Below are 20099 nucleotides of genomic sequence, written 5' to 3'. Positions count from 1 at the left end.
CCAGGTATATAATAATGTTTTCTATTTAATGTTATTTGTTTCAGTCAAATCAGCCTTTTCCTGGTGTGTTGACAAAACTCTTCTTGAAAAGAACAACCTGATTTCCCCCCAGGATTACTTAAGTACACCAAAACCACGAGTTGGAGCACCTCCAGCAGGTACCAGACCCTCTATGGGACTCATCTTAAATGATTATCCACTGGTGTGTTTTCACTCAGTGTTTCACATATCTTTTTTCTTGTCAGTAAAATCAGATCCTGCCAAGCCCACCATCGCCTACACCATGCGTGTGTCCAAGGAGCCTCAGGATGATGGTTTTACACTCAGTCCCTGTCCAGAAAAGTCTGTGTTACAAATGAATGAGTCAGATCTCAGCCTGACTTTCGATTCCAGCTCAGATACCCCAAAGAGGAAGAAAACGCCCAAGAAGGTGAGGAGTTAGGAGCCTACATCCCTTAGCTTAGGCAGAGCTAACAAGAGTGATACTCTAGGCAGTAATAATTAATGAATTTATGCAGTGTTTTTTGTAAATACAATAAAAAATCCAAATAAAGACAATGAAAAGAGTAGATAAACCACAGAGACAAAAGATTAAAACAACACAGGAGGTAACAGGGACATTACAGGACATAAAAAGAACATTATTCGAACATTATGAGTGTTGAGAACTGACGTAAAAGATCATTCTGATCTGGCAAGCCTGAGTTCCTCTGGGAGGGAGGGAGTTGTAATTACATCAATGTACTATAAATATCAAATAAAAAAACATCATTCCATCCAGAGGCCAAATCAGACCAAACCCAGACCGAAGTGGAAGCGGGAGCCAAGCGCAAAGGATAAGGCTGAGGCGTGGGACAAACTTCAGAAGCTGAAAGATCGACATAACTTTCTACGCAATCCTCACTTCCTTCCTCCGAATGCACAACATGGTGGCATGTCCCTCATCCAGCCCAGGACCAAAGTGGTGAAGGCAGAACCTGACAGCAAAGGGATGGAGGACAGAAGGTACCTGGGATGTGCTGGCTTTTGTGACAGGGCAATGGACTCAAACCGGCAGGGTATTGACATAGTGGGTCACATAAAAATCATGAATAGGTTACAGTTGATGAAAAGCAATAAGCTTAGGTCAGAGAATCCCTCTTCAATATTAAGTGCAAACACGAGTGCACTTTACTTCAATGCAAACACTTGTGCTCCTCATATTTTGCCTGTGTAAACAAACATTGTTAGCCATAGCTGACTGTGGGACAGTACAGTACACTATTTGGCTGCTGTTTTGTCAGCGAGATCTACCACATTAATGTGGTTACTCTGGAATAGCAATTTGAATATTTAACATCCCTACTTTGAAATTTATGCATTAAGATAACTCTGTGCATATGCAGCACAGAGAGACATGCATTTGTCAGCCTTTTTGTTTTCACTGTAAGTGTAATGGCACAGGATATCAGGTTCTTGTTTGTGTATATGTGCATGACTGTTTTTGTTTCTGCTTAAAATGCACACAATGTACATGAGTGAGGGTATTATGGGGTCCACAGGTAGACTCAGTGGTAATGAAGGTTGCCTGCAGAGCCTTGGTTTGAAGCAGCCTTTAATAAGAACTGCTTTTGGGCATGCAAGTGTTTTGATCCAAACACAAGGCAGGTGTATATAGTAAAATTAGACATGTTTGCTTTGTGGTTTTGACGAAGGTTATGCTGGCAGCTTGTCACTTCCTGTGAGACTGTTACTACTGACAACACTCTGAGGTGTTCTTGTGTTTACGCTCTTTCTGTCTGAAAGCTCCTCTGATGATCCTGTCCCAGTCTTCCTAGCAAACCCTTCGGTTTTGGTTTTTACTGACTACAGTGTGGGACACGTCTATGAGGTAAGTTTCAGTGACTTATTGCCTTTCACAGCGCAGAGGAAAACACTGCTGTTCAGCAAGTTTTGCTGTGAGATGATGCACAGTAACATGCCCTGTCCTGTCTTAGACAACACTGGAGCTCAAAAACTTGACTTCCTCGAGCCGTCATGTCCGAGTCATCCCTCCTACCACTCCTTACTTCTCCATTGGCCTGGGTGAGCTCTTCCTTTTTTTTTTTTTTTTTTTTTTTTATTTGATTTTTACAGCTTCCTTATACCCGAAATAGTGATGAAATCCTCAAGTGTGTCAAGTATCAGTGATTGTAACAAAAAGGAATGCCGGAGAGTTTTGACAAATAAAGGTATACATCTCTGGAATGCAGTTGGTGGTTTTTCACCTTCATGTCTTGCTTGTGCAACTACGTACTTGAATGCCAGCACCACCTGCCATAACAATTACTTAATGATGAGAAGATAAATTGTACATGTAGACAATGTAGAGTTACGCAGGTTTACTGCATGAAAGGAATGATATTCAGGCATGTTTTGCCAGGGAGATTCCCCGGTGAGGGTGGTGTTGTTGCCCCTGGGATGAGCTGCAAGTACACGGTGCGGTTTGCTCCAGACTCCCTGGCAGACTATGAGGACTTCATAGTGGTGGAGTCCCAGGCCGAGCACCTGCTCGTGGTGCCCATCGCAGCCAGGCGACCCCCTCCGATACTCACCTGTGAGTCTCACTGCAATCTACCAACCTGACCTTGTTGTTGTGCACATCAGTGTACCTTATTTGGTAATGCATTGTTGATACGCTTCCCCCTAATTGTTGTGCAGTGCCAAGAGTTCTGGACTGTGGTTACTGTCTGATTGGAGGAGTGAAGTTTGTCGAGTTTCTGTGCCAAAATGTTGGCCTCAGCGCCGGGACGTTCTGCGTAATCCCCAAGAACCAGTGGCCAGCTTCGAACCTCAGGGTGAAAACCTGACACACAATAATTGTTGTCAGTAATCTTCAATGTGAAAACTTGTGTTTGACAGGTTCTCTTTTTTCTTTATCTTTCTTTAGCCTGTGGCCAGAACATACTTTTCTGAGCAGGCACCCTTTGCAGTCAGCCCGTCTCTGTTTGTGCTGCAGCCAGGAGAGGCTACAGTAGTGGAGGTGAGTCAGTTATGGAGACAAATTTAAAGGCAAATTTAAATTCAGAAGGAATTATATTATGTAGCTGCAACACTTCATAATACATGTTATTTGACTGGATTAAAACCACAGTTAGTGTCAGCATTATCCACTGAGATTTTATATACTTAAAATATAGTGGGACTGGTTAAAATGATTGAAAGCTACCTCAGTATACTTCACGGTTTCACTTCTGTGAAGCTGTGTGTGTGTTTCAGATTTTGACTGTATATTTGTGTGGGTTTGCAGGTGGTTTTCTTTCCCACAGCTGCTGAGAAGAGCTGTCAGGTTTTCACTTTTGTCTGTGACAACTGCCAGGTGAAAGACATTTCCATTGAAGGTGAATTTTTTCAGTTATCAGTAGAGTTTTGAAGAGCTTTGCTCCCAGTAATGATTTAAAGTTCCACTGGTGTAAGATTAAATATCCTTCTTTGTATGTTAACGCCCCCCCATGATATTTGTGTGTGTTTTCCAGGTGAGGGCCAGCTGATTGCTCTTGAGCTTGTGTCTGTATCAGGGGAGAAGGAGCCACCTGTAATCGGGGAGGTGCACGACCTCACTGCGGAGCACTTTGTCCGTTTCAGCCCATGTAACCCTCACTCTGTGCAGCAGAAAAAGATCATCATTAGAAACAATGTGTAAGCTGCAAACCTTCATATGTCATCAATACAAAGAGTGAAATACATCTTTTTAGCCACAGGGTAACATAGTGTGTAGGGAGAGATTTCAGTCCTAGTGTTGGCAGCTTTCACATAGTTGAAGTATAAATACAACTTGGCTGACCCTTAGCAGAGGTCATTAAACATCACATTACTTAACTCTTTCACTCTCTCCCTCTCTCTTCCTCTCTCTCTCTCTCTCTCTCTCTCTCTCTCTCTCTCTCTCTCTCTCTCTCTCTCTCTCTCTCTCTCTCTCTCTCTCTGGGGATGAAGCCACTTGGAGCTGCCTTTCCACTGGCAGATCTTGAAGCCCAACCTGCACCCTCTGCTTCCAGGGGAAACCCCGGTGCCTTCCTGCATCCAGTTCCACCTGGCCACAGATGATGCTTTCCATGTTAGCCCCCAGACAGGCCTTCTGGCCCCTTGCCAGGACCGAGAGTTCCTGTTTACCTTCTGTCCTACAGAGGTAGGAAGGACATAAAAATCATGACTGAAAACAAGAATAATTTAAAATCAAATTTCTTTCATATACTATTCAAAATGTTTGTGTTGTCTTAAGTTGAAGGACTACCACAGTGTCTGTCATTTAGTGCTGAGGGATGTCCCACAGCTGCCACCAGAGCCCAGTGAAAACGGGTAAAGTTATAAACCTCATGTGTGATGTCTGAGTTCTAAACAAAAGCTCCTTTAGCAGACTTGTCATCTATCAAAGTGTTGGATTGTGTCTGTGTGTGTGTGTGTGAAATCTAGTGCCCTTCAGCCAGTGCGCACTGGCTCCAAACTGAGCGATGTCATCGTCATGGAGATAGAGGTCAAGGGGTCAACAGAGCCGTACCAGGTCCTGCTGGAGCCCTACGCTGTTGTCATCCCTGGAGAGATTTTTATTAGCACAACCATCCACAGGCAGTTCAAGGTTATTTTTAGTCATTGTCAGATGTTTGATTTCTATCAAATCATTGTATTACAGTTATGAATTGTGTTTTCTATGTATTATTTGTATCAGATGTGGAACCACAGCAAGACCTTCATCTTTTTCCAGTGGGAGAGGTTGAATAGCAGCAGCCACATAATAGAAGTAGAGCCCTCTACTGGCAGAATAGGTGAGTCACAAGCTACAATGAAATGTGATAAATAAAAATTCCCTCCCAGTTCGTTTCACTTGAATTTGTACGCTGTAAATTGTAAACAGCATTTCGCATTGTTTGACTTACTGTTAACGGATCCGTGTCCAGAGGAGAACGAGTGTTTTGATTTCGAACTGATTGTGACTGGAGGAAAAGCAGAGAGGCTTGTGACCGGTCTCGTTTGCCACATAGAGCACCACCATGAGCCTGTCACTTTGGCTGTGGAGGTCTCCTTCAAGGTAAGACTAAACCTTAACACCGTCACAAAACTAGTAGCTCTACTCATGGCTAAAATCTTTAAATTTCACAATAAGAGTTGCCTCGTTGCGACATTGTTTGAGATGTTTCTGAGCTGTGACTTCTTTAAACTCATCATATGATTTTGGTTAGGGTCCCATAGTGACCCTCAATGTACCCAGTGTGGACTTTGGGCTCATGAGGCTCGGGGAGCAGACGCAGACCACCCTGCTCCTCACCAACACCACACAGCTGGAGGCCTCCTGGACAATTGAGGACAGTAAACAGGACCATCAAGACACACAGGTACAGTGGACTGAAATGATTATATACCTCATTATACTTGTAATAAGAAAATATGTATGTTAATTTGTACTGTTTTGCTAATCTGTATTGGTGCTTAGATATCAGTGGAGCCATGCAGAGGTGTGCTGCCCTCCTTGGCCTCTTGCAGGGTGGACGTGTTCTTCAGGCCACGTTTCTGCCAGCAGTTTGAAACAGAGTTGGAGCTGACAGTGGAGAATGGAACAGGGTGGTAAGGATGCACAGTTTCATAAATCCTTATGGTTCCTCTCCTTAAGATTTATCATGAGGAGATGTGGATTTTTCCTTACCTGACCAATATCTGGAATAATGAGGGCAGGGGGACCAGCCTTCGACAACAGTAGTAAAGGAGAATTAATGATGTTAGCCAGTGGCAGTGTCCTGCTGGTAACAAGTAACACTAGCTGTGTTGTGTCTTGCAGTCACCTGTCAGTGCGAGCAGATGTGCAGTCTCCCCGGGTGTGTCTGCTAAACTGTGAGCTGCTCTTCTCTGAACTCTACATTGGAGTTCCTGCCAAGGGCACCGTCACTCTTTTCAACCAGACCCTGCTGCCTTCACACTTCAGATGGATGGTATGCTGCGCTGCTTTTATCATTTTATCACCCCTTACTGGACAAAGAATGAATGCTGCATTAGAATTATGTAAGAAACAAAGCCCTAACCTGCATGCATGTTTGCAGGTCATAATCTGAGTGTTTTATCTCAGATAAAAATAAATGTCTTTAAACACAATTATGACTTGGTAATGTGAGTTTGATATTTTCTCCATCAGGCTGAGCTGCAGGGTAAACAGGCTCCACAGTGCAGGGCCAGTTTTGAACCCTGCTCTGGTACTCTGGGACCTAATGCCAGCATGGAGATCACAGTTAATTTCACCTCTCACACAGATGTAAGTATCAGTGTTCAGCACAAGTTGTTAACACACCTGAAACTCACCAAAGAGATAAAATTTAACAGATGAGAGTTAAGAGCGAAGTGATTGGTCTGCTGTCTCAGATTCTTATTCTGGCTTTTGATATTTGATGCTTTATCCTCCTCCTGTTTTCCAGCAGGAGCTGACTGAGGTGGCTGCTCTCTGTCAGGTCCAGGGGATGAACTCTCCTCTTGTTCTTGGCATCTTAGTTTCCAAAACCAAGAAACTCAGTGTCTCCTACTCGCTGCCAAGTGTCTGGTAGTTATTTTGACTTAAAACAGCCGCATCACCTTCATATCATAAGTGTTTAGTGAGTCATTTTCTCAAACTGATACATTACCACTCAAAATATAATCGTTTTTCTTTGCTTTTAGCTCTACAGCAGATGATGAGAGCCCCTCGACACTGGTCCTCGACTTTGGAGACGATGTCGTTTTGAAGAGAGCTGTTACGAAGCAGTTACTGATAACCAATCGAACTGCTGTCCCTGCCCCTTTCACCGTAGAGGCAGAGTATTTCACCTGCCGTACCCCAAAGCCAAATAACCAGTCGGAGAAAAGGTAAGGCAGCTATCTCACTGACGTAAATAATACATCAAAGAGTGACCTTGACTGTACAGTAAATGTGACGCAGGCTGCATCTTAATTGCAGATTGACATATGTTAAAAAGCCGCTTCATTCCATTCAGGCTAAGAAAGTAGAGGAGAAAGCACATCAGGGTATGCTTTCACTTTTTTTTTTTAATCATTATTGATTTTATTCCATTTATAATTAAGCAATACTGGGCTCCAGCGCTACTAGTTGTTATTCCTTGTCCGTTGTCAGAATTTGTGAGCAGCCTGCTGGCACATGGAAAAGGTGCAGCGTTCTATGTCCTGCCAAACACAGGGACGCTGGGACCATTCGAGGCCCAGACTGTGGACGTGACGGCCTACACTGACATGTGGGGGGAATACAGAGATCATCTCATATGCAAAGTATGATGGAGTCTTAGGAGTTTTCACGCACGTGTTCTCTTCATGTTGTTGTGGACTGAATGATTTTGAAATCTCATTTTCCTCCTGCAGGTGGGAGACCTCGAGCCCACACTCATTCCCATGCAAATGACAGTGAAAGGATGTCCACTCTACTTCCAGATGACAGGCCCGAGACCAGATGACCAGAATCAGGGGCCAATCATACAGTCTGTGCCACTGTCAATTTCTCCAATTAAATCCACCATTACTTGTGCTCATTTGAGCAGTATCAAATATCTTTTATTTCTTTTTATTTCATCAGGTTTGGCACTCACGTATCTGGAGGTGACACGGTGTCTCGTTCTCTTCGCATCAATAATCCAACCATGTTTGGTAAGTGTAATCATTAAAACATCCAGGCCAGGGAGAAAAAATTTTGGACCCTCAGTTGGGTTAACAGTAACAACAACTATAGGAGCAGTATCAGCGAATTTGTTGAAAAGATGGATTGATTCTATAACTGGTCTGACTCCTGATTCACTAGAAAAGATTTTAATATTTCATATTTGTCCATTAAACATGAAGCTACAGCTGGAACACTGTTATCTTAGCTTAGCATAAAGACTACAGACAGTGGATGTTGTTACCTTGGCTTTTGGGGGTTAATAAAGTTATCTAAACCTTTATTTACTCCCAGATATTCGCATGGACTGGCAGACATATAACATAGATCCAAATGACCGTAAATTGGTGGACGTTGTGGTGGCATATGGAGACGCCTTCCCTGTCAAAGATGCTGACGACAATAAGGCGATGAGTGGAGCTATGAGGCTTTCTGATGGGAGCATTCAAACAGGCTGGGAGAGGACTCACACTCCAGGCTCGGAGGGAACGAGCACCTCCCTCCAAAGCAAAGCTGTGAGTACACACAAACATAAAGCTTTAATGATTTTTATGATGTGGCCTCTGGGAAATTCTTAAGGCTCCAATGCCAGTAACTGGACCCACACGGTCTGTTTTATTCTTTTACTGTCTGAAATTGTCTGTCTCCTATTGATTTCAGGACACGGAGGAGGAGGAATATATAACTGAGGACGACTGTGGCGAAAAGGAAACCTGTCTTTATCCCCTTCCTGCTAAGAAAAAACTCTTCTCTGTCCACATCCGACCTCATGTGGGCAGCCTCTCAGATTACCCCTACTGCATCACGCCTCAGCAAATAGTATGTTGATAAGATTATGGCTGCATGCATTTATTTTACCACTGAAACACTGCTTTTAAACAGCTATTCATCAGTAATGATGTATTTTCTTTTTGGGGATATGTTTCAAGGTGATTCCAGCAAAGAGCAGCAGCACAATCCATGCATCTTTCACTCCTTTGACTCTTTCCAGCTCAGCTTGTGAGTCCAGATGTGTGGGTTTAGCTCTAGGTTTCATGAGTCTGGACTCCAAGGTAACATGCTCAATACATAAATAAGTATCATTCAATATTAAGACCTGGAAAAGACAAACAGTAGATGATTCTAATGCAGCCTAAATTCTCTTATTGTGTGGTGTGTGTCTACAGATGGCTGCCTGTGTCCCGGGTAAAGTTGGAAGAGCTCAGGGTTTGGATTTGGAGCCTGTCAGGATGGATCTACTGGCAGCCGTTAAGCCTGCTGTGTGAGCAATTACAGTCATACTATTTATATCCCCAAAACCCCTGACGCATCCAACTCGGTTTATGCTTCCTAAATTAAAAATCAGCTGAGGTTGGGCAAAAGCAGCTCGGGGGTGGTCTGATTAAGGTGCATTTCTTCCTCTTGGCTCGCTCTCGCTGCAGGCTGTTAGTACAAATGGAGGAGGACGAAGGGGTGCTGGAGTTTCATGCCTCGGCTGGTGATTTACTGAGGCCAGAATCAGAAAAGGAGGTCGGTCCGAGAAATCTACAACACTAATCAACAATGCTCTGACAAACTGAAGTGCACACACGAGGGATCAAGTCCCCAAGGGTGTACAGCATTTCTGACCGGTCATGCTCAGGGATTGATTTGTTCCACAGATGGCGGTGCAAGAATTTGACATCACACGGAGCCTTCAGCTGAAAAACACCTTAGAGATGCCCCTGCATTTCAGGCTAGCGGCTCAGCCTCCGTTTATAGTGCTCAAGCCCCAGCCTCGAGTCAGGACCAGCACGTCCAGCAACCCGCCGACTGGTGACAGTCAGTCTCTGATGCTGCAACCACAAAATTGCTTGCAGGTGTGATGAGGAGAGGGAAATGAACACAGAAACTCATAGTGTGGATAAAATATATGTATATGGTAGTAAAGAGGTGTTCTGCTACCTTGTTACTCGTGTCTGTGAATGCCAGGTGAAAGTGGCCTTCCGTTGTTGTCTGCCCCTTCTGGACCATGAGGACCAGAAAGATGACGAAGTGCCTCCTGGGGTGATGCTGATCCACACTGCAAGTGGGCAGAGGAAGCTGAGGTTTCAGCAAAACCTCCTGATTCACTACAGCAACAACAGCCTGCAGGTCAGAGACTGCAGTGAATTTTATCTGCAGAAATAAAAAAAAGTATATATGTATCTGTTAAATATTTGACCTCACGCAGTTCATTTCCTCTCTGCTTTGATCAGACCGTGCCTCTGTGTGCCTATCTGGATCTTTGTACTCTACGTCTGTCCACCCACAGCATCGACTTTGGGTTCTGCTACGTGGGGCAGATGGAGACAATAGAAGTGAACCTCCACAGTCAGGGAGCCCACACTTACTGGAAATCAGTTATAAGTAACCACTGAACTGTTTCCTCTATTTTGTTTGCATTTACTTTAAGCTCTTATATTGGCTCTGGGGTTTGTTTAGGTCCTCCAGCTGGAATTATGTATTGTTCTTACATATACAGTAAGTATGTTAAGTACAGTTAAATATAATGAGAGCCGTCTGTTATTATGCAGTGGTAATGAGGAAGAAATTATATCAGTGATGTGTCAAAAAATCAGCGACCATATTCCTTTATTTTTGCATGACTTGTTAACCTATAACAGACCTATATGCCTGTGAGTTTCACTGACTGTGTGTGTCTGTGTGTAGAGTCAGATAAAGGGGACCACCATGTGTTCAGGGTGACACCAGACTTCGGACTTCTCAGGTCCAAGGAGCTCCGTGTCACCAGCTGCAGCCAGTGTCTCCAGATCAGCTTCACTCCCAGGTAACAAACAAGAGACCACAGGGATTATACTACAGTACTAGAGTGGCAAAAAGAAAAAATTAATTTGCTACCATATCAAAAATTTAGTGTGTACCTATTATTTGTTGTAGCGAGGACAGAGAGTTCAGAGCCACAGTGGTGTTCCAGTCTCCTCTGGTGAAGACCCCCCTCACTCTGCAGCTCCAGGGAGCAGGATCCTTTGATGAAGTGTACAGGTCTAACTAAACGTCCCCATAACATCACAGTCGCACAAAACCCACCTGCTATTTAACCTGTTCTCCTTAAACCTACTTATTTATAAGAATGTGAATAAATATAAAAAAAACTTCTCCATCAAGTCTCCATCATTTGATCACATGTAACAGTACTAAACATCTTTTAATGATCAGTAAATGATGAACTTGCTACTGGTCTTCAATCAAAACAGCGAAGTAAACATAGGACCTAAATATACGTTTAGATTGACTTAGTAGATATACAGTATACGATTTTGACCAAATTTCAAATCACTCCTGATTGATCTTGATTTCTAGTCTTCTCCTTACCATCCAGAAATCAAAGACCAGATCTCCAGCTACTATTCTGGTCCCAGTGCACGTCACGTGGACAACATGTGACATGCCCTGGAGACAATTTTTCAGAACAGGAAACCACAGGAGATACCAGGAAAGCCTGTTTGATCTTTGATACTGCATGCATTTTTTTTTGTGTTTTTTTTTTATTATTATTAAATGAGTCTTGTGCTTTTCTAAGAAATAAGCAGCAATTCTATAACTGTTAACAGAAACCCTTTGCCTCTGTGTTTATGCTTGTTGAGCAGTCATCACCTTACAGGCAGTCAAGAGAGCAATGTCTCCAGTATCGGGATTCTCCACTGGGAATCCCAGCTTTGCCCGCAGTACGCCGAATAGGAAATCCATCATTTATTGTAAGTTTGATCTGTGAAAAAAAATCAATAAGTATTTTTAGGTTTCCCTGTGGAGCTCACCTCACTGCCAAAGGCCTTATTGATTCCCAACAAGTTGTTATCAGCCACAGTTTACCCTGAGGGGGGAAATGGATTTTTTGTAGGAGCCCCTTTTAGCAAAGATCAAAAAAGACTGCCAGAAGGAGAACCACAAGAATGCAGACTCTCACCAGCTTGTTCCGCTCATTGGCGGGTTGGCAAAGACTGGTTCGATACCCATAAAATAAGGGGGAAAATCCCAGCACTGCCCTGGCCCTCAGGATTGACAAAATAGAGTTCACCATGACAGAATTTATGAGTGAGATTTATTCAGTTGTCAGTATTACTATTCAAGAAATACCTGCTGTTGTTCCATTTACTTGAATTCACATAATGAATCAATATCTAAAGAGAGTTTAAGGAATTTTACTCATTGAAATGACAAAAGTTGCTGTTTTGTTTCTTGTAAATATACAAATTGATGAAAATGATGAGGTTTTCTTTTCAGACAGTCACACAAACAGACAAAATGTCATAAAAAACAATAGTGGTGGAGACGGAGACAACACTCAGTGCTCTTGGTACCCATTTACACAATGTGGAATAAAAGCAGTTTGATTGTTTTTCACAACACTGACAGCAAAGGCATCCAGCTTCTCTCTGGAGACCCCAAATCTCGGTGAAACATTCTCTGAGATGATGCTGCAAAAACCACAAGAAACCCACACAGTCCCTCACACATTCACACACACACAGAGGTTGTTACTGTTCTTAACAGCTGCCTGCAGTGTTCGTCTATATCACAGTTCAGCAGTACAGACATCTACAAGCACTGTAAATCCACAGAGAGATGCAAATGTCCAATTGATATTCATTGCACTCAAGAAGCCTTACGCAGAGCAAGGGCATGTCTGATCACAATAAAACAGTGCTGTGTGGAACTAATCTGAAGAGAGCAATCCTGGGACCAAGGTCAGTGGAGCATTTGTTATTCTGATAGTCTGGTCTAATATGCCCGAAAAGAGGAGACAGGACTGCCCGGGATTGTATTTTTAACGCCCATTACGAATAATTTTGGTTCACAGGTTTCCTCTTTTCAGGCTTCCATTGCAAAGGTTCAGCCGCCTGATAAGCGACCAAAATACTGCTAAGATGTTCAGTGACATGAGTCACACCACATTCAGTTCCCTGACTTACTACAACACACCGCTGCATTTGTTTGGCCTTTTTTTTTTTTTCACTGTCACAGTCCTTTAGTCTGGAGCTCACGTTGATTGAACACAACATGTTCTTCATGCTGCCAGAAAAATAAGAGCGACTCAGTGTCCAAAGCTTACCCAGAGGCAAGAGTCAAAGTTCCTAATGGCTCCTTCAGATGCTGTAAAGGAAGGAAATGTTCTGGTGCTCATTTTTATAGGGAATGAGTAATTACTGAGCCATTTAGCTTTTTCCCTACTATAAGAGTTCCTGTAACCAAGAGGAGCTCCTTTCTCTCTGACTGTAGACGGGCACGGTTACTACTGTGCACTAATGAGGACTGCAGTTTATCTCTGATGCAGCCACACCGGCCATCAGGAACTACACATACAAGGTGCAGAATAAATATGTTTCAACTAAACTTCTAACTTACAGCAGCTGAGCGGAGATAGGGAAATACAGCATGGCTCATCAGGTGACAGTCCATCTCTGCACTGCTGAAAGTCCCTAAATGTTTTCATAGTGTTTTTGGTTTTTTTTTTTTAAGAAATCCTCTTTTAACATTCAGCATGACTGTCCTCAAGCCATGATGATGGTTGCTCTCTGTATGGTTTGAGCTCTTTGAGAGAAAACTGAGATTGTGAAAACTTATACTGTATATGTGCATGTATTAAATTATAAAATATTGTATATATAAGTTGCTCCTTTAAATTAATTTTCCTATTCATATTTTTAGTAATGCTTTAATGCATTGCACTGCCCCGTTTAGTATTTATAAATAGTATTTAAACATTTAATAAATATTTGTATGACATAATAATGTAGTTGTGAGCAGTGCTAATTAATGTGCAGGTTTGCAAAAAAAAAATGTGTTATATTATATTATATTATCATTCATTATCTATTTATACACCGTGGTCTCCAAGTTTCCTAAATGTGTTACCATCATGTAGTTTTTTCTTTTTTCTTTCCCCAGTCGCTTCAATACAGTAGAAAACAGGCGTTGTACTTGCTCCAGGTGTCCACAGGGGGGCGGCAGTCCCTGCAGTTTGACGCCGCTGCCTTGGAAACGCACCGCCGGAGAGCGTCACCACTTCCTGGAGCTCACGTTGATGCTGACATCAGAGGCGCAGCTCCAGGGAAAAACTCGGCTGCTCTGTGTGTGTAGTGTGTGAGGAGACAAGCGAAGCGCAGGGTGGAAAAAAAAAAAAACTTTACTCCGAAAACGCATCAGCCGTTTTGCAGTTCAGTCCTTTTCGTGTAAACACTGGATTATGATCCCGGGCCAGGAGAAGATTTTAACGCCTGAACACAGCTTGTGTTTGTAATTTCTGCTCTTCGGTGCGGAGCACAGTTTCCGGATACCAGCCCACTGTTTTGGGAAGATTTGCTCTGCATCTGTTGGGATTTTTTTTTTCCGCTCTTCCCGTCTTTTATCTGTCATAACTTACACTCCGCGATCAGTTCATCTTTAGAAATCCTGCAGCCCCAACCAGAGCATGGAGTCACATAGATAACAAGGTGAGAGCACTGACTGTATTTTTATCCTCATTTGATTGCTGCCAGTTCATTTTGTTATTTCCTGTTTGAAATGCCAAGACATTAAACACACTTGCAGCTATTATTGGTTTGATCATTTGTGGTAGAAATTCCTGTGTAGTGCGTTTACTTAGAGCAGCCTCACTGGCAAGGCCTGGAAATTGTTACTTAGACAACCCCGCATTGATTTCACTGCAATAGTTTCTTTGGTCACTTTAAATTTGGGCAAGTAGAGGTCCATATAAACCTTTACAGTGGTTATTTCCAGTGCAAAAGACTCTTTTCACAAGGTTTTAACAATAAGAAATGACATAAATTGCATGTCTGGAGTTGTGAGTGATTTCTGGAAAGTTATTATCATCCTTTGCCTGTAGACTCATTCATCCTCTGCTTTTTTTTGTCTTCTTTCTGCTGTCAGTCTTCCAGACAGCTGTGATTCACAGTGGTCAGTTAAAGTGGTGTTCTCCTTGAAAGGAGGGATTCTCAGCTCTTGTCCTGAAAAGTCTCTCCCATGTTTGGGTTTCTTTTTTTTTTTTTTTTTTTTTCCTCCCACCCATCTGTCTTCCTGATCCCTGCCCATTTCTATCCATGCATTTTCAAAGCCTTTAAAGTCCATGCTGAGACTATAATAGTGTAAAAGTGATGAGGATGCTGGTGAGCTTCATCCACACATCCAAATTAGATTTTAATGAGGCCATCGCGTTCATCAAATCAAATCAATGTGGACGGCGCTCACATGAGTCTGAGCAGCAAACTGGCAGACGAGTTTATCAGCACATTGGCGTGGCCTGGGGGCTCTGAAATAGCCTTAAAGTGAGAGTCAAACTGTCAAGTGGAAACCGCCCACAGATATGGTTGGTGTGCCTCAAGCAAAACAATCCATTTGGCTGATAACGGGACTGGATCCCACAGTAAAAATGCCAACCAGAGACAGAAGCGATGGGGGACTAATTGTGTCTTGATGGGCCTAATGACAAAAAGGAGTCTGACACTAAGAGTTTATTGCTCGACTTTCACAAGTCAGCTTCAGGCAAGGTCGGGTTTTCATGTGCTGAAGGAGACTTTAAAGGTGTCTCATTTCATTCTGATGAAAGGTTTTGAGAACGTGTTCATGGCCTCTGTTGTCATTCTTGAAAGGAATATGTGAAAGTAAGTCAAGTGTCAGGGATTTCGCTCATGCAGGCTATATTGCTCAGCAACTCGCTTCTGAGAAAAAGCACTTATTAACTCTCCCTAACGTCCCCGCTGTCAGCTCTCTCTGGACAGTATCATGCTGGCTCCTTTTGCGAGCCATTATCTGAGCATCTTCGTCAGAATGAATGTGACCTCTTCTACCTCATGCTGTCCACTCAGTGAGGACTGTGAGATCATGCTATCGTATGCTGAATTCACTGAAGCCCGACCGCTTGCAGGACGCCCACGGACCAGAGGGTTACGGGTCAAAGGTTACAGTGACTCATAGAAGGAGACTCATTATCTTCCCTCAAAGACCTGTTTTAGATGTTGCTTAGTTACAGTAGAAAACACATCAAATTAAGGCTCTTTTTAGATGCTAAAAATTATTATGTGTCAAATGTCATACGGTACAAATGCTGTGTTTAGTGGGAAATGGTTTTGTTGACTTGCAAGTCTAACAGAAAGCCTGCTTTACAAACCGAAGGTCTGGAGTTTTAAAGACAGGGGCGTATTTTTGGAGAATATTTTGAACTAAAAGTCCGAATGTCAAGGCCTCTGCTGCTTTCATTCTTTCATTTCTTTCAAATTAAGTGCAGAAATACCTGTTTTACATATTTAGTCAAAGCCATCGCTATAATGCTCTAAATTGATCTTAGACCATCCTGATTTCCCTCATTCTTCCTTAAAATGCCTGTAGAACTTGAGTTGAGTCCATGTGGACCAAATTCAGCTCACTGGACATAACAAATTAAGGCCCACACCTGTGAAAACTAAAATATTAAGTCCAAGGAATTCTGTCTAGACCTCTGCGATGGCATTGTGTTAAAGCATAGAGTCAGAGACAAGGACAAAAGCATTGAATTGAAAGTTTTCACACACTCTAACGGAACATGTTTGGAACCAGCCCCATGACCGTTCCTAAAGCTGTCCGTCTGATCAAGCTCAAGAGCTGGGGCAAGAAAGACCTGGAGCCAAGCAAAAAACCAAGTAAACATCCTAACAGCGCTTTAGGACCTCTGCTGTGATGGGAGGACCAGTCAGGGAGACAACTGTCACTGCAGCACTCTGTCCAACAATCAGGCCTTGATAATGGTTGGGCTAGAAGGAAGCCACGCTTTGGTAAAAGACTTGTCAAAGCCTCTCAGACGTTGCCAGATGGTACAGGTCACTCTCAGCATGAGAGGAAAATGATTGTATAGTCTGACAGAAATGTAACTCTTTGGCCTGATTGCCAACCTGGATTGAACCATATCTACAACAAAGAAAGGTAGCTGCAGCGTCATGCCTCTCAGCTACAGAAGACTGGCAGCAAGGTCAGGGCAGAGAGAACGTTTTCAAACAGTTCCTGAACAATGTGGCGGCGCTTGAGCTCATGTGCAATGAGGAAAGATTGGCACTGGACAAATACAGGTGTGCAAAGCTGATTGCGGCACACCCAAGGTGACATAAAGCAAAGTAACCGCTGACAGTGTTGCTTCTGTATGGTGCTGGATTAAGGGTCTGCTTTGTCATAGAGGGGTATTCTAGGAAGGCTATAAGGTGGAAAATAGAACAATGGTCAAGTTTAAATTAAACCTACAGCCGAACAGAATAAAAAAAAAATGGAAGGGGTCTGGCTTTCTTTATCTGTGAAAGTCCAGTAAGGTCCTCCCCCCTCCTTTCCAGAAACCAAGAGGAAGTTGTCTTGATTGAGCTTTGTCTGCACGGCTTGTCTGACCATGAGGACAAAGCAGCAGCAGCAGCAACAGAGCCCGAGGCAGTAGGGACAGCCGGATAGACAACATGCAGCCAGACTGGGTCATATAATAATAACTCAGAGGACAAGTTTGTGTACAAAGTTACGTAAAATACCACAACTGGTCTGGCATCTTTGTTTTTGATGTCTGGTAGAGCACGTGAATATATTTTTTAAAAAAAAAGGAGTGACGACAGTTTGCTGCAGAGATGGTAAATGAAATCAACGGGGGTGATTGACTCTCGAAATTAAATCATAAAATTGCTTTTGGATTTTTCACACTCACTCAGCCTTCGGAGTACCAAAAGCCAAAAGACCGAGACACCCTTCAAGGATAAATGGCTTGGTGGCAAAGCAGAAATGCTTTCTCACCTCTTCCTGAACCACAGCTGTTTGACATTCTGACTTGTGAAATGGGTTCAAGTCTATGAGCTGGCTCTGCATGGCTGCATTTGGGTGGAGAAACACAATGAATGAATGAATGTGCTTGTAATAGCACGTCACCGCATAATGGAAAAGACAGCTTACTTTACAGATTGCGCTATGATTCCTCTCCAGGGGAGAATATACTTCTAGTGATCCAAGCAGTGGATATATTGTGGACGTCAGGAGAGTCGCTCCTTCATTTGGCTATTTTTAGCGAGTGTTGTGCGGTTGATGATAATGGTAGACAGCTCTACTTATCTCTGTGCTAATAGAGCCATCACGTTCACTGAGGAGGATCCTCTTACACTGGAGCCTGATTGGGATCAGCGGATTGAGTTAACATAGTGCATCCAGCTCCACTATTCATATGCCCCGTTGGGCTCCGATTACACCAACGGCTTTCTCCTATAACTGCTGCTGTCTCCTCTGAATTTCATTGGTTCGGAGCTGAAGTGAAAAAAAAAACAAAAAAAACCTGTGCTTGCACTTATTATTGATGAATCACTGCAGTCAAAAAATGCTAAACATTTACTGGTTATAGATCCTCAGGTGTGAGGATTTGCTTGTTATCTCTGTTTTGTAACATTATAAACGGAATATATTTGAAATTTGACACCTTTTTGATTCCTTATTTTGGGAAGTATTGCATGTTTTTTTACATAGCCCTTTTTAAGACACAAAACTAGACTAGAAATCTACAGCCAGGCTGGCAGCTAGCAACTATTTTAGGGTTTGCATCTGTTCTTTGTTTTATTATATCCTTAAACACTGAATATACTTGCTTGTGGGGAGATGGTTGGACAAGGCAAGCCATTTAAAGACATGACTGGCATTAGAGACTGAATCAATAATGAGAATAATAAAGTTCCAAAGAGATCAAGCGCCCTTGAGAATTGAGAATGCATTTACAGTTGATGCAAAAAGTAGACGTGTAAATAATGACTTCATATTAAAATTCATCATCTCTTTTCACTCCTGTGATGCAAAGCATACAGAGCCAAGGTTACCCCCACACGGAGTGACGTTCTCCTGCCCACACGCTCCTGCCACCACCCAGAACTCTCCAAGCATGTCCCCGCATAAAAAAAAAAAAACCTCAGCGTGCTCAGTGTGCAGGAGGACACATTGTATTGTCTTACTTCCCAGAATCAGCCTGCATAACCCTTCTGACTCATGTGGGGTGGCCACAGCTTAGTCTTGGCAAGCGTTCAGCCGACAGGACACCCCCGCCGCTGACCTTTTTAAAAAGAGTAAGTCACCTAAATATCCACGGCTCACTAATCACCCTTCACTTCCTGCCCATGTTGCAATTCAGATAGCCCACTGAGTATTGTGACTAGCTCGCCGTCTCTTCGTGATGTCAGGCCTGTGATGCATTGCATGTGATCTCCTCAGCACTGCAAACGTGTATTGCTCAGTTTTTATTATGGAAACGGCATTTAAAAGCCTACACTGCGATGGTAGCAAGTTAGAACTAAATGAATTGTACTTGCGAAACACCTTTTCTAAGTATACATTGGTTTCCTTGACTTCCATAAGCGATTAGTATCATGTACCTGACTCTTGTGGCCGGTGCTCTTGTGGTCTGTGAGGGACCGGGGTGCTCTGATCCTGTCCACGATGCCCCTGATAAATCTCTCAGCTGTCTTATCCTCTCTACCGGCTGGTCTCTATGATTCTCTCTATGTGTTGTATATTTTGGCATCCAGTGATTTTTTTTTTTCCAGACAAACTGTGCTATAGAATGGAAACCCAGAGTTTCGAAGTTGACCTCTGAAATGGCGACTTCTTTGGGACTCCACGAAAGTGATGTCAGGCGGGAGGTCACACCGCTCAGGTCACAAAGCAGCTGCAGAGCAGGCCTTCCACTTCTCCAGTCTGAAAGGGGAGGGGGGTTTCCCTCTGAGGCCTTCAGCCACACTGTTTACTTGGTTAGAAAATGATGTAACAGAGCTGAAAGAGGATAGTGTATATGCATATACGTGCTTGCCTGCAAAGTCTTGGCTGCGATTCCTGTTCGATCATTCCAACAAAAATAAAATTGCTGTGTGTGGTTTGACGAGTGCGGCTCTGCTTTGTCTGGCTCAAAACAATTCCCCACAACCCTCCTCTGAAATCCCATCCTCTGCTGTCCTCTTTTTAATTAACTTCCTCTGTCATTTCAGCACAGTCCTCGTACGGTGACGAAAGGAGAGGCCTCTGCCAGTGAAACGTTGGCCCCGAATGGTGATGTTGTCCATATTTGACAGCGAAGTGCGTCACAGTGTTTGAAGCACTTCTGGATCTGCGCAGCACTGTAGGTCTATCTTATGATTTACTTCACAAATGATCTAGTAGAGAGACAGACAGTCTTCTGTGGGAGGACGTGTGGCAGCAGAGCAACAAGAGCGAGTGGCGATTAGCATTTGATCTTCAACAAGCGGGGCTGTCACATTGCCCGCCTGCCAAGACGTGTGCCGAGAATTGGGCTGGCGATCAGTGGGTACCACTAGCCTGGTATCACGCTGGGCAGTGGGGCGAAGCAGATGGGCCATCTGGCGACTCGCTGGCATGGGACAGGGGCTGTTCTGTACCCGTGTGTGCATGTGCGTGCTTGTGTGTGCGTAGCATCAACAGACCGGGCGACGTGGTGTTGGGAGACCACCTGTCTTGTGGC

The 20099-nt window shown here is 43.4% G+C and overlaps 2 protein-coding genes across 5 annotated transcripts in view; both read left to right on the top strand.

Moving 5' to 3' along the window:
* The first annotated feature begins 928 nt into the window (after nucleotides 1–928).
* On the top strand, nucleotides 929–11093 carry dlec1 (DLEC1 cilia and flagella associated protein). 3 transcript variants are annotated; one of them, XM_041066399.1, is made up of 33 exons: nucleotides 929–1005; nucleotides 1786–1870; nucleotides 1977–2064; nucleotides 2402–2575; nucleotides 2680–2816; nucleotides 2909–3001; nucleotides 3269–3359; nucleotides 3495–3657; nucleotides 3952–4144; nucleotides 4238–4314; nucleotides 4429–4591; nucleotides 4682–4778; nucleotides 4911–5041; nucleotides 5193–5345; nucleotides 5444–5574; nucleotides 5786–5936; nucleotides 6137–6253; nucleotides 6417–6535; nucleotides 6652–6837; nucleotides 6929–6996; nucleotides 7103–7254; nucleotides 7345–7460; nucleotides 7556–7626; nucleotides 7931–8151; nucleotides 8297–8455; nucleotides 8566–8688; nucleotides 8803–8897; nucleotides 9058–9145; nucleotides 9277–9474; nucleotides 9587–9748; nucleotides 9853–10003; nucleotides 10307–10424; nucleotides 10535–11093. In XM_041066399.1, the coding sequence occupies exons 1-33, from the start codon at nucleotides 935–937 to the stop codon at nucleotides 10647–10649; spliced, it is 4257 nt and encodes a 1418-aa protein (XP_040922333.1). In that variant the 5' UTR covers nucleotides 929–934; the 3' UTR covers nucleotides 10650–11093. The 3 variants fall into 3 exon arrangements, 2 of the variants coding, with proteins under 2 accessions (XP_040922333.1, XP_040922334.1); XR_005896567.1 differs by having other exon boundaries at nucleotides 6414–6535; nucleotides 9853–10424; nucleotides 10535–10561; XM_041066400.1 differs by lacking the exons at nucleotides 9058–9145; nucleotides 9587–9748; nucleotides 9853–10003; nucleotides 10307–10424; nucleotides 10535–11093 and having other exon boundaries at nucleotides 6414–6535; nucleotides 9277–9468.
* Nucleotides 11094–13703: 2610 nt separating this feature from the next.
* Nucleotides 13704–20099, top strand: part of map3k22 (mitogen-activated protein kinase kinase kinase 22) — a 34484-nt gene continuing 28088 nt past the window's right edge. The window contains exons 1-2 of one of the 2 annotated variants that reach the window (XM_041065501.1): nucleotides 13704–14088; nucleotides 19609–19739. The gene's annotated coding sequence lies outside the window, so the exon portion shown is untranslated. The remainder of the gene's footprint in view (nucleotides 14089–19608; nucleotides 19740–20099) is intronic. The other variant, XM_041065502.1, reaches the window with a different exon arrangement.

This window comes from Toxotes jaculatrix, chromosome 20, assembly GCF_017976425.1.
Source record: "Toxotes jaculatrix isolate fToxJac2 chromosome 20, fToxJac2.pri, whole genome shotgun sequence".
NCBI lineage: Eukaryota > Metazoa > Chordata > Actinopteri > Toxotidae > Toxotes > Toxotes jaculatrix.
The sequence above is the reverse complement of the archived record's forward strand: the minus strand, read 5'-3'. Positions and strand labels throughout refer to the sequence as shown.

Coding starts and splice junctions, on each gene's coding strand:
- dlec1 (XM_041066399.1), top strand. CDS start 935: ATGTCCCTCATCCAGCCCAGGACCAAAGTGGTGAAGGCAGAACCTGAC. Junction 1,006..1,785: donor AAAGGGATGGAGGACAGAAG/GTACCTGGGATG, acceptor TCTGTCTGAAAG/CTCCTCTGATGATCCTGTCC. Junction 8,456..8,565: donor GCATCACGCCTCAGCAAATA/GTATGTTGATAA, acceptor ATATGTTTCAAG/GTGATTCCAGCAAAGAGCAG.